This window comes from Sinocyclocheilus anshuiensis, unplaced genomic scaffold (assembly GCF_001515605.1).
Source record: "Sinocyclocheilus anshuiensis isolate Anshui unplaced genomic scaffold, SAMN03320099.WGS_v1.1 scaffold1051, whole genome shotgun sequence".
NCBI classification, from domain to species: domain Eukaryota; kingdom Metazoa; phylum Chordata; class Actinopteri; order Cypriniformes; family Cyprinidae; genus Sinocyclocheilus; species Sinocyclocheilus anshuiensis.
Window position 1 is genome coordinate 295,257 of NW_015546234.1, and position 11,749 is coordinate 307,005.

At 37.3% G+C, this 11,749-nt stretch overlaps 1 protein-coding gene across 1 annotated transcript in view; it reads right to left on the minus strand.

Moving 5' to 3' along the window:
• Window positions 1-65: 65 nt before the first annotated feature.
• Window positions 66-11,749, minus strand: part of esr2a (estrogen receptor 2a) — an 18,750-nt gene continuing 7,066 nt past the window's right edge. The window contains exons 5-11 of the mRNA XM_016503491.1: window positions 10,178-10,294; window positions 8,714-9,037; window positions 6,403-6,541; window positions 4,688-4,821; window positions 2,669-2,852; window positions 1,415-1,635; window positions 66-1,208 (exon numbers count right to left, since the gene is read on the minus strand). Coding sequence (XP_016358977.1) covers window positions 1,425-1,635; window positions 2,669-2,852; window positions 4,688-4,821; window positions 6,403-6,541; window positions 8,714-9,037; window positions 10,178-10,294 — 1,109 coding nt within the window. The 3' untranslated portion in view covers window positions 66-1,208; window positions 1,415-1,424. The remainder of the gene's footprint in view (window positions 1,209-1,414; window positions 1,636-2,668; window positions 2,853-4,687; window positions 4,822-6,402; window positions 6,542-8,713; window positions 9,038-10,177; window positions 10,295-11,749) is intronic.

The following is an 11,749-nucleotide window of genomic DNA, read 5'->3' on the forward strand; positions in this document are numbered from 1 at the left end:
ATGCTTAGTTGCCAAAAATTGTAAAATCAATATTAGTGCTTCATATCAAAACAATTAAAATTCAGATGGCTGCCAGCAGACAACATATACATTTATTTTGTGTGTTTATTAAAAGTAAGTACTTGTAACATCTATCTTTATGATTCTAATCTTTAAGGTAGGAATAAATCAATTTTCTCCTTACCTAGATACTTTCTCTTATTACTGTCATCTTAAACCAAACTGTATAGGCTATAATCATTGTAGTCACTGCAATATTTTCAGTTTTCTTGATTCTGAAAACAGGGCTTTAGATATTTCAGAGAACTCTTAAAGTGCAATTTCACAAGTACATTTTTGGTGGTTGTGGTGCATCTTACCAACAGAAAGGATTTCACAGTGGAATAGTAGCAATAAATTGAGCTGTCCCTAGAAAATGTTCAAATGTTTTGTACAAGCCCTTTATGGTGTTAAAGGGCAGAGAGCAGGACGAAAGAAAGCAGTTTGTTTTGATGTTTTGCTCCATAATCTGTTTTGTCAAAAGTAATAGATGCAAACAAAACATCCAGCTGCCCTGAATTACTGCGGTGTGACATTCACAAGTCCTTGTTCTGACAGAATCAAATAAAATAAGGCTTGATTCAGTTCTTCTGAGCCTTTGGACCAGAATTTAGTCTTTGCTCACATTGCATACAAATCTCTCTCTTTAGCAATGACTGTCCTTACTGTCATTTTGCAAGTGATGGAATCTGATCTGTTTGTTCCGACAGTGTTGATGAGGGCATCGGTGTGATGCTGTTGTTTTCTTTTACAAAAAGCGCGAGTTGCAAATGTACTGTTTAGAAAGAAAATGGAAAAGTAGAAACTGTACATTTCATTGTGGTGCAGATTTCATGGGAATGGGTGCGCGAGGCCACACTGTCAGATATCTCACTGCAAGTTGCATTTCAAAAAAGCTTTTGAAATCCAAACAAATAGTAATCGATTTTCAAACCTCCAGCAATTGTTAAGGTTTTGTAAAAAATTAAATTTCCCTTTTTTTGTGGTTTAGGCTACATAAAACCAAAAAACTGTGTTCAGAACGAGTTCTGTGAAACCAAACAAAAAAAGAGGATTTCACAACAAATGCCAAAATCTGATGTTTTTCATCTTGAGAAATCCTATTCCACTCTTTTTGTGTGGCTACTTTTGTTGTCCATTCTCCCGAAACTATAGATCATTCTTCAGTGCTGGCGAGAAAGAAGAACAATTTAACATTTTTTTTCAGCTTGTACAGTTATTTTAAGATTTATGGAAGAATTTTTAGCTGGCAACATCCTGTGAAATGAATGTACTAAATATTTTATAAAACAGCCATTTCCATCAGTAAAAATATTTTTTATGTCAACGCCACAACACCTGCATTATGAGAGAAACTACTCTTGCTATGTCTCACCAGAAATGGTTTAGGGTCCTAAGGTCCCGCCGTGCTGAGAAGTGCAGGCGAAGGCCTCCTGGACGCCTTTGCTCTCTTTGGGAGCAGGAGCCGCTTGAGGGCCGGAGTGAGACACACGTGAGCTGTGCATGATATGAGCATCCAGCATCTCCAGAAGCAGGTCATACAGAGGAACCATCTTCTTCATCTTCATGCAGTGGAGGTGGTCCATGCCTTTGTTGCTAGAGATGGTGGATATTCAGTCAGTGGAAGGTTTTTTAATACAAGCTATCCTTTTGGAAAACTCATTTAAAGTGGTTCAATACTTTCAAGCTAACTTTTTGCAAAAAGTAGTTAGATACAATACAGGTTTTTTAAAGCAGTTTAATACAGTAAGCTAACCCTTTGGCTACAATATTAGCTCAACACTACACTCAAGCTAACCTTTTGAAGAATACAGTTGGCTTGTAGTTCGAGCTAAGTTTTTGACGAAAAAAACAACAACACTCACTAGTTATCGACAATAAGCTACATATTTAGCTAAACGTTTGAAAAAAAGTAGTTATGAAAACAAGCTACTAACAAAAAGTAGCAGATTAAAGCTAAAGGAACAATGTATTTTAAAATGTATACGTTTATCTTTATAAGTTCATAAGTTTATGTTCTCTTTAAAAATGTATTAATATAACATTAATTTAATTGTATTTAATTTTATTATTGTATCAGTAATATATAATTATATTTTAAATATTTCAAAATATTTCTGCACAAATTAGTATTATAAATATTATTAAAAGCATATACTGGATTGGTATTTGAATTGGTGAACTGGTTAAAAAAAAAAAGAGACGATACACGACTACATAAATCAGCATCTGTGCCCCATTGCCAATTGCTGGACAAATTAGCAACTGGAAAAGCTACACTGAAAACTGCTATTTTGTAAGCAGCAACCCAAAAACTGAAAAACCACCCCTGTAGATACTGTACATACAATGTTTTAATTACAGGAAACAAAATTGCTTGATGATCATCATCATTACAAAAAAGGTTAGTAGCAGACTAGGTGTCCAAATGAACTGTAATTGTAATTGGAGTATAATTAGCCACTGCAGTTTCTATGATTTTTGCATCCATAATTCTTGAGCAAAGAAAGAAAGAAGTTTTGCAGTCTTCAGGTAAATTACTGTGTATGAAGCACAAGCCACCTTTTTTGAGTCCTGTGCAGTCAAGGTGTGTCAAAAGTTCCTCGTTCAAGGTTTTTATTGTCTGTACCTGATGTGCCTTATGTGCGAGAGCAGCATGAGCAGATGGGCTAGTCTGGTGGAGCGCTGCTGGAAGCTCAGGCCCGTCTTCGAGATGGCCCAAACCAGAGCATCCGTCACCGAGTCCAGCAGACACAGCAGCTTCGACCGGCTCTGCAGCTCCTCTCCTCCCTCCGCCGAACTCAGGCACATGTCTGCAATGACGCACGAGTGCAGGTTTGCAGCGATTAAAGCCGCGAGACGCTGACATTTACAGCCGTTTGAAATAATAGAGGGTGATACCCAAATAAGCACCCAATTCAAAGAATATCCCATTCAAAAGCAACACAACACATCTGAAGCAATCAAATAAGTTATACCGAGGGGACAAAGTGAAGACAGCTGTTGGGGGCTGAGAATGAAGAGATAATGCATGAGGAAAAGTTGTTTTCCAAGAAATACTGGTTCCTTCAGACATTGAACACTTGGCAGGTACTGCCTGTTACTTGCATAAGTGTGTGCTATGAAATGGATACTTGGAGCAAAGGCATGTTGTCCCCATTAAGACTTTACAGTGCGTGAGCATTTTTCTTGCCTGGCCTTGCCAACACTCCCTTCAATTAAAGCGAGGATAGTAGTAACCCTCTGAGTTATGGGCCTGGAGCGAACACTATTTATTATGGCTTTGTGGAGGTCAGCAATTTGTTTGGACTTTTGATGACAGAGACAGTAAGAGGACAGGAAATTTTATTGTATTTATTTATTTATTTAGTAATTTATCAGACGCTTTTATCCAAAGCGACTTACAAATGAGGACAACAGAAGCAATCAATCAAGAAATGAAGGGGAATATGATCACTGCATGACACCAGCTGGAATCGAACCCACTTCTCCCGTGTGAGAATCACTCATATATGTCTGGAGCACAAGCACTAGGCCACAGAACACATTTATGATCAACAGAGCCAAAAGACTACTCCGAGTATGTTTATGGATGTTCACTATACTGGATCTTTTTTTTTTTACTTTACAATCGAGTGCTAGAGACAGACTGTATACATTTGCTGACTTATTTAATTTAGCTTGCAGTTTGTGCTAAAACATGAAACCATTTATTAAAGTATAGAACGATGAAAAGATTCAAAATGTTGTCAGATTTAGCAATAAATCTTTTATGCTTCCCAATTTTTTTCAAAATGTTATTCTGCATATTGTAGTAAATTTTACTATACTTGCCATTGTTAACTGATTATTTAAAAATACAAATAAAAATACAATACTGCTCAAAAGTTTTGGGTCAGTATGTTTTTCTTGTTTTTGTATGAATACTTTTATTCAGCAAGGACTCATTAAATTAGTCAAATTTTATAATGTAACAAAAGTTTCTTTTTTTCAAATAAATACTGTTCTTTTAAACGTTCTATTCATCAAAGAATCCTGAAAAATGTTTCCACAAAAATGTTCAGTACAACTGTTTTCAACATTGAAAATAATTATAAATGTTTCTTGATCAGCAAATCAGCATATTAGAATGATTTCTGAAGGATCATGTGACACTGAAGACTGTAAAAACATTTTTAGAAAATACTTCATGATAAAATAGTTCTTTATGAATTAACATTGAATGTTAAGATGAAATATTAATGAATCCTGAAATTTTCAATTTACTGGCTGCAGTCTGGCATCATGGGTCATGTGAGTCAAAAAATAAATAAATGAAAAAAGACCATGTGTGTACATTTAAACAACAGAGCTTGATATCATATATCACAATAGAACATCTTCAATGAGAAAAGTTTGATTTCATATATTTTTCTAAAGTTCAAAAAGAAGATTTTTTTGAGAATTTTTCAGAATGTGTTGTGAATGCATTCTATTTAATCAACTGCGATATTAGACTGAGATCCACTGTTTGTCTATCCTACAGGGAAGGTCAACAAAACATACACATTCATTTTTTTCTAATAAAAATAAATTTGTTTTAGTAAGACTAAGAAGTGGTAAAAATGCTTTCACGTTTCATAAAACTTTTAATGAGAAGAACACTCACTGGAGTTGAGAAGGATCATGGCTTTGAGACAAGCATACTCCTCTCTCTGTAACTTCAGTTCTCTGAACCTGGACGTGGCTGCCAGCAGCATATCAAAGATCTCCACAAACCCCTGCACACAGCTGCCTTCATCCCTGACAAACACAAAGACATCAGCAGTCTCGCAAATTAGCATCACACCATCAGAAACCCAGGACCGGGCCTCAATCTCAGACCTCAGTAGTCCTATTCCAAACTTGGCACCTACTGAAAGTACGAATGGCGAAGTCTGTTCAAAGCATCAATGGAAAATCAGAGTACTAGTGCTCTCTGAGACGCTGAGAGGTGCTGCAATTGGGTCTGCAGCAGTGAATGAGACTGGGAACGGCTCTAACACTTCATTAAAACTTGTGAGAACAGAGAGAACAGGCATGCACTATTTTTTTGGCACTTTTTTGATGCTGACAAGCAGTTTACCAAGTTAAACTCAGGGATCCAGTTGGCTATAATACAATGAATTCCTTTTCCAAAACGCAGCCCATGAAAATACAGTAAATGTCTGGCAGCATATCAAATGGTAAGCATATTTACAGCTCACCCTTGACTGTTTGGAAGTGTAGTCCAGTATAAATTCTGCGGAGCATCTGTAACACTGGCCCAATTTTTTTTCTCACATTACAACATTGGTACACACCATGTTAGTGGGTACAAAGGGCAGTAGAGCAGAGGGGGGTGATAATACACAAGCCATAGCTGAATCAGTTCCTGTCTTCCCGCAGCTCTCTAATTCGCACCACACAGAGCCTCACGCTCACTCTGACACATCTGGCCAAACCACTGATTTTGTTTCACAGCAATATTCTTCAGATATTTTGCTATATTCTGCGCAAACACAACTGGTATGAATACACAGTTCTTTATACTAAGCTTCTGCAGTGTGAGAAGACGCACGTTACAATTTATATTACATTTTACATTTCTAGTGAAAACACAGGTGCCAAGTTATTAGAAACATACTGTTTTAATGTTGATTTCGAAAGGATTTAATAGATTTGTACATTTTCAAGATAATTTTAAATGTAATGAATATTAATAAGCAAATGTCTTGTGGTGTTAATAGTTTATTTTGTTTACAACATATTTTGTTTACAAGGTATTAGCAAAAGTATTTTACTGTATTTTTAAGTAGTACTACTAGTAGTAGTAGTAGTAATAATAACGCTAAAAAAAGCGTCAGCATTTTTTTTAATGAGACCTTTTTCTTCATTTTGATACAACAGTTGCATCACCCTGACTAATTTAATTTTATGTCCTCCCCAAAAATATAACATTGTTATTTAATTCAGGAATTAAAACATGCTCATCACAGAATAGATGCATTCAGGACACTGTATGTATGAACTGCATTTTTGGGGGATAAATGCACTGAAGAAATGTATAAATCCAGACAAAATGAGTGTCGTGTCATGTTATTGACTGAATATATTTAGGTTGGCACTGCTAACTTTACACTCTCAAGTGACCAGAGGGTTAACTAGAGTCTTTACATCAGAATGTCATCAACATGTAATCAGTGACTTAAATCCCCTATATCTTATACCATACTGGCACATAAAAATACTGACCATCTAAAGCATTTGACAATAAAAAAAACATTCAAAGCACAGATAGATGGATGTGCCTGTTCATAAATTAGGCAATGGGAAGGATAAACGCAATTAAATGACACTAGTTACCTGCTGAGACTGAGGTCTGGGGAGAAAATGAGCTTTCCAGGATGATTAACAGACCGCCACATCAGTCCCAGCATCAGCACCTCTAACCAGCAGCACTCCAGCAAATGGACCTGGTCAAAAAGACTGATCTCCACAAAACCTGCAGGGAGAAATAAGCACTTACTAACAATTGCATACACATCCAACAACAGTTTCATGCAATCCATAGCATTCAAACCCAATCAATAGTTTGCAGGTAATCACAATTAGTACAGTAGTTAATTTCAGCAGGCAGCGCTTCACTGAATGAAACTGAATGAGATAAGGCTTGTGTCGCCACACAAGAAGCTCATCCCTGGGGATCAAAGAAGGGTCTGAGGGATGGTTTGCTGATGTTCTCAGAATAAACAAACTGCTCATGTTCAGAATCTGAACAGGGTGATTCACTAATGAAGACTCTGCCCATCTCAAAAGCCAAGAATGAATTAAAATGATAAATCAGACAAGAAAACAGGAAACATCAAATACATTTGTAAAAAGATTAAAGGTAGGGTAGGCGACTTTAGAGAGGCTAGCAATGGCAATCTAGTTTTGAAAGCATAAGATCCCACCCTCCCTGCAAATCACTCTCCTAAGCCACGCCTCCACCAAAACACACAGGCAGACCAGAGGCTAACCAGCGACACAATGAGAGACAGTGTTGGTGGAGGGTTGAATGCAACACTGGTGCATATTTCAATAATAATGCCTTCCATTCTCGCTTATTCTGCAATAGCGTAATGGAACACGCTTTACTGTTGCACTCTGACCAAGGGATATGATTGGAAGAAAATTTGATGGTCCTATGCCTTCCACAGACATAACAAAAGACCAACATAACAAAAAATGTTTTTGAACCAAATCACTTACCCTGCCTTTAAGGGAAAAGACTTCTTATGGTTCCTTCATTGCAGATTTAAGGCTGATAAATGATAAATCATTTGCCTGTGAATCACTAATAGATTTGATATATACCATATATGTATCTATAAATCTATTAGAAAACCCTAAGGGACATGTTGAATGAAAAAAAAAATGGTAAAATGGTATTTCAAAGCTTTCGAGTTCGCTCGCAAAACTTTTGCATTTCTCAGGAAACTCTTCTGTTTTCTTGCAAAAGTATTGCTTTGTCTTTTTTCCAACTTTGTGCTAGCTTGCAAAATCACTGAAATATAGTTTTTCCTCCTACATTTTTTAAATCACAAATTTTGCGAGGGAGGAGCTTTAAAATATAATTTTTCCTCAATCACTTTTTTTTTTCCATATCACAATGTACCTGTAGGGCAGGGGTGTCCAAACTCGGTCCCGGAGGGCCGGTGTCCTGCAGAGTTTAGCTCCAACCACCACATTAAACACACCTGAACCAGCTAATTAAGGTCTTACTACGCATACTAGAAACTTCCAGACAGGTGTGTTGAGAGCTAAACTCTCTCCAGGACCGAGTTTGGAGACCCCTGCTGTAGGGGCTCTGTATTAAACACACTGACGCATTACACATCAAGTTTAATGTTAAATCGCTTCCAACCAGAAAATTGATTTAATCCATCCGCTACAAAAATGCTTCTTCAAAGTTCAATATTAAAGATATTTTGCAGTCCAAAACTATGAAAAGAATGAGCATTTTTGAGTATTTTTTTTAAGATAAGTGAGTTTTGATTTATGAAATCAATAACATCTGTGGTTAACATCACTTGAGGATACGTTTGGTTCAATAACATGAAATACATACAGTGGTCAAATTGAATCTGAAACCGTGTGCTTTAAAAACATTTATTAATCTTAACAAATAAAATAATTACTTACCCACACAGTCATACCATGTTCAGATTGCTATACGGAACAAACATTTGAGTTTACGTGCTTGAGGAATGAAGTGAAATTCAACTGTTGAACACCTCATGCAACAACTTGTTAGCAACATTTTTAAAGCACAAATCAACTGTAAAATTAGTTTGAACATGTTATGATGTAATAATTGTAATTTACAATATCCTAAATTCAGAAGATGACAGATTCTCCTCAAGTAATGTTAACCATATTCCTTGCTGTACTCATAAATGGAAAAATGCTACTCTAAAAACCCATTCGAAATTCCAGTGAATCCACAGTGAATCAGCTTTGCGGGTTTGGTCTACAAACTGATACTGACCGACAGGCTCTTTTCCATGTGGATTTGCAGTTAGGCAGATTTGTGTTATTGGAAGTGTTCTATAAACTAACAGAAATCTATTAACACACTTTGCTAGTGTTATAACTGAATAGTTTTTTCCTATGAATCTGGTTATACATTCACCTGGGATCTTCTTGGCCCAGCTGATCATGTGAACAAGCTCTTTGTCAGCCAGGTTGGTCAGTGACATCATGACATTGGCCTCAGTGAGCGGCTTCTTCACATCTTTCATGAGATGAATCTCGGGTGGCTCTGCATCCATGATTCGAGCGATTAGCTCCTCAGGGCTCAACGCCATGGTAACCACCTTATTTCCACTGAGGGGATGTTGGACACTTTTGATTTCTTGAGATCTTGGGCCACTTGTTCTCATCCTGCCAGAGCATCGTGCCAGTCGCTTCTGCTGTGCTCCTCTTTGTTGGTAGCTGCCACGATCTCTCCGTAACCCTGTGAAAAACGTCATGTAAATTGCACAATTCACTTCAACCTCATCTATGCTGGTTTAAAGGTTTATACTGGAATACGGACTAAATATACAAGCAATAGTCCATTCAATAGCAGCTGATATAAAGGTGAAGTGTGTCATTTTTTTTTTACATTCTTTCTACAATCTACTATGCAGAGTCAACAGTAAGTCATTAATTCGTAAGTTAACCCAAAGTGTAAACTGCTGCAAAACATTGCTTGTTTGTTTGGGCATCCTGACCAGCACAGCAACATTTGGTGCAACCAATGGCGTGAATGTAGGCAAGACTGTGTGTTTGTCTGACCAATGGTAGACAGAGGGAGTTGTTCATGAACATTCATCACCTTTGCATATATGTTTGGTGCCAATAGTGGTGCAGAAATGACACACTTTCCCTATAATCCCAGTTTTGGCTTAAACCAGTGGTTCTCAACCACGGGGCCTCAGCAAAATTCCAAGGGACGACTTAAAGGTATTTAAATTCATAAATTAATGTTAATATATTCAAATTAACATTATCAAAACCAAAATTTGTTTGAACAGAAGGCAAAGCCAAAAGCTGCAAAAACATATTACAAAATTGTGTATTTTATATGACATCTGATACATTCTAAAGAGCTCAAAACAACCACATCAGCCAATGAGATGAGAGTACATCACTTTCAAAGCTGTGAAATCAGACTGTCCTAAAAAACCGGATGAGGATAGACGGTAACAGTCTCCACAGCAACGCTTAATTCAACTAGCAGGAACAAGCCCTCCAAGATACTCACAAACAGCTCAAAAGACCACATGCAAGACCATCTGGTTCAAATATGTGTGAATTATTATTATGAGAAATCTTAAAACTTATGTATGATGAGATCAGTTCGGAGTAATTTATCTGGGTTGTTTTGGTGCAACTTTTGACCAACATCTATAAATAATCAGGGCTCCATCACATTATCATTACAATGGTGATGCATATCAAAACTTCACGGCATGATAGCTGTTTAATATTGGCACATAAATTCCAAAGTCTTTGGACAAAACTCAGCAGCAATCTCTGATGAAGTATTTGGTAACTGTGTGGGTGTAGAAAAGGTGTTGGTAGGGAGGAATGGAAAACGAAAGAGTCCCACCACATTTCATCATTCCAACTTCATAACATTTTCGGAGACGGCAGGCCTGGCAGCTTTTGCGGCGGTTCTTGTCGATGGTGCACTGGTTGGTGGCAGGGCAGATGTAGTCATTGTGTCCTGAGAAAATTAATCAGATGTTCCTTATTATCCACTGAGCAGTTGCTTAGAGCTTAACAAGCTGACAAATCTGTTACTATGTTCATGGACTGCAAAGCAGTGGCCAGAGCGGCCTTATAGAGACATTAAAATAGCACAGCATTGGTTGTCAGGGACAATGGAAAAATAGTAGTGTAGAATCATTATATAAAAATATTTGAGCACTGAATGCCATGACTGACCAATTAGAATCAATTATTCCAGAGTTAAATTAGCATTTCTGAAGGAAAATGTGGCTGCGAAGGCATCATTATACACTGTAAAGATGGCTGTTTATGGTTAATTACATGCAAGGGGGACAAGGCCGTTCACAATTCAGCACATATAAAAGTCCAATATAAAAGTCTAATCACAAATCAGTATGCAAATTTATGATGCCACCATCACACTCAGTTACATTTGAATGCTGGACATTCTATCAATGTGGGAGATTTCAACCTTTAATCTTAAATTTTAAAGTAGGGATGGAGAGTATACCAGTATTATTTACCAGAACAGTAAATTCTATTGTGTAGAAAATAAGCATGGTAATTTCCCCAATTTTTTTTGCATTTAGATTACCCTGTATGGATGCACTTGTGTAAGAAAAATATCCATATTTAAAACTTCATAAACCGTAATCTCTAGCTTCTCTATCTTCCTTTTTGGGTAAACTATCCCTTTAAAGGGTTAGTTCACCCAAAAATTAAAATTAGCCCATTATTTACTCACCCTCAAGCCATCCTAGGCGTATATGACTTCCTTCTTTCAGACGAATCCAATAGGGAGTTATATTACAAATTGTCTTTGATCTTCCAAGCTGTTTAATGGCACTCAGCGGGTGTTGCAGTTCATCAGTCCAAAAGAAGTTAAATAAAGCGCATGCATCCATAATAAAAAAGTGGCTCACACGGCTCCGGGGGGTGAACAAAGGCCTCCTGTAGCGAATCGATGCGTTTTTATAGGAAAAATATCCATATTCAAAACGTAATAATCAATTTAATATAGCTTGCGCTCACTGTTGTACACGGAAGCAGCTCCGGGCGGATGACGTAAGATGTCGGCGTTGCGCATGCGCCGGTGAGTCTCGTGAAAACCAACGTTTGTTAACAGGAGCAAAGGAAGCAAAGTTTCCTTACTTTAGCAAAGGAAAACCAGTCTCCTCTTGGCTTATATCGAAATCCTCCGACATTCTTCTTTACAAATCCTCGTTTTGTACTTCTAATTCGTGATTCACCCCCCGGAGCCATGTGAGGCACTTTTTATTATGGATGGATGAGCTTTATTTCACTTATTTTGGACTGATGCACTGCAACACCCGCTGTCTGCCATTAAACAGCTTGAAAGATCAAAGACCATTTTTAATATAACTCCGACTGGATTCGTATGAAAGAAGAAAGTCATATACACCTAGGATGACTTGAGGGTGAGTAATTT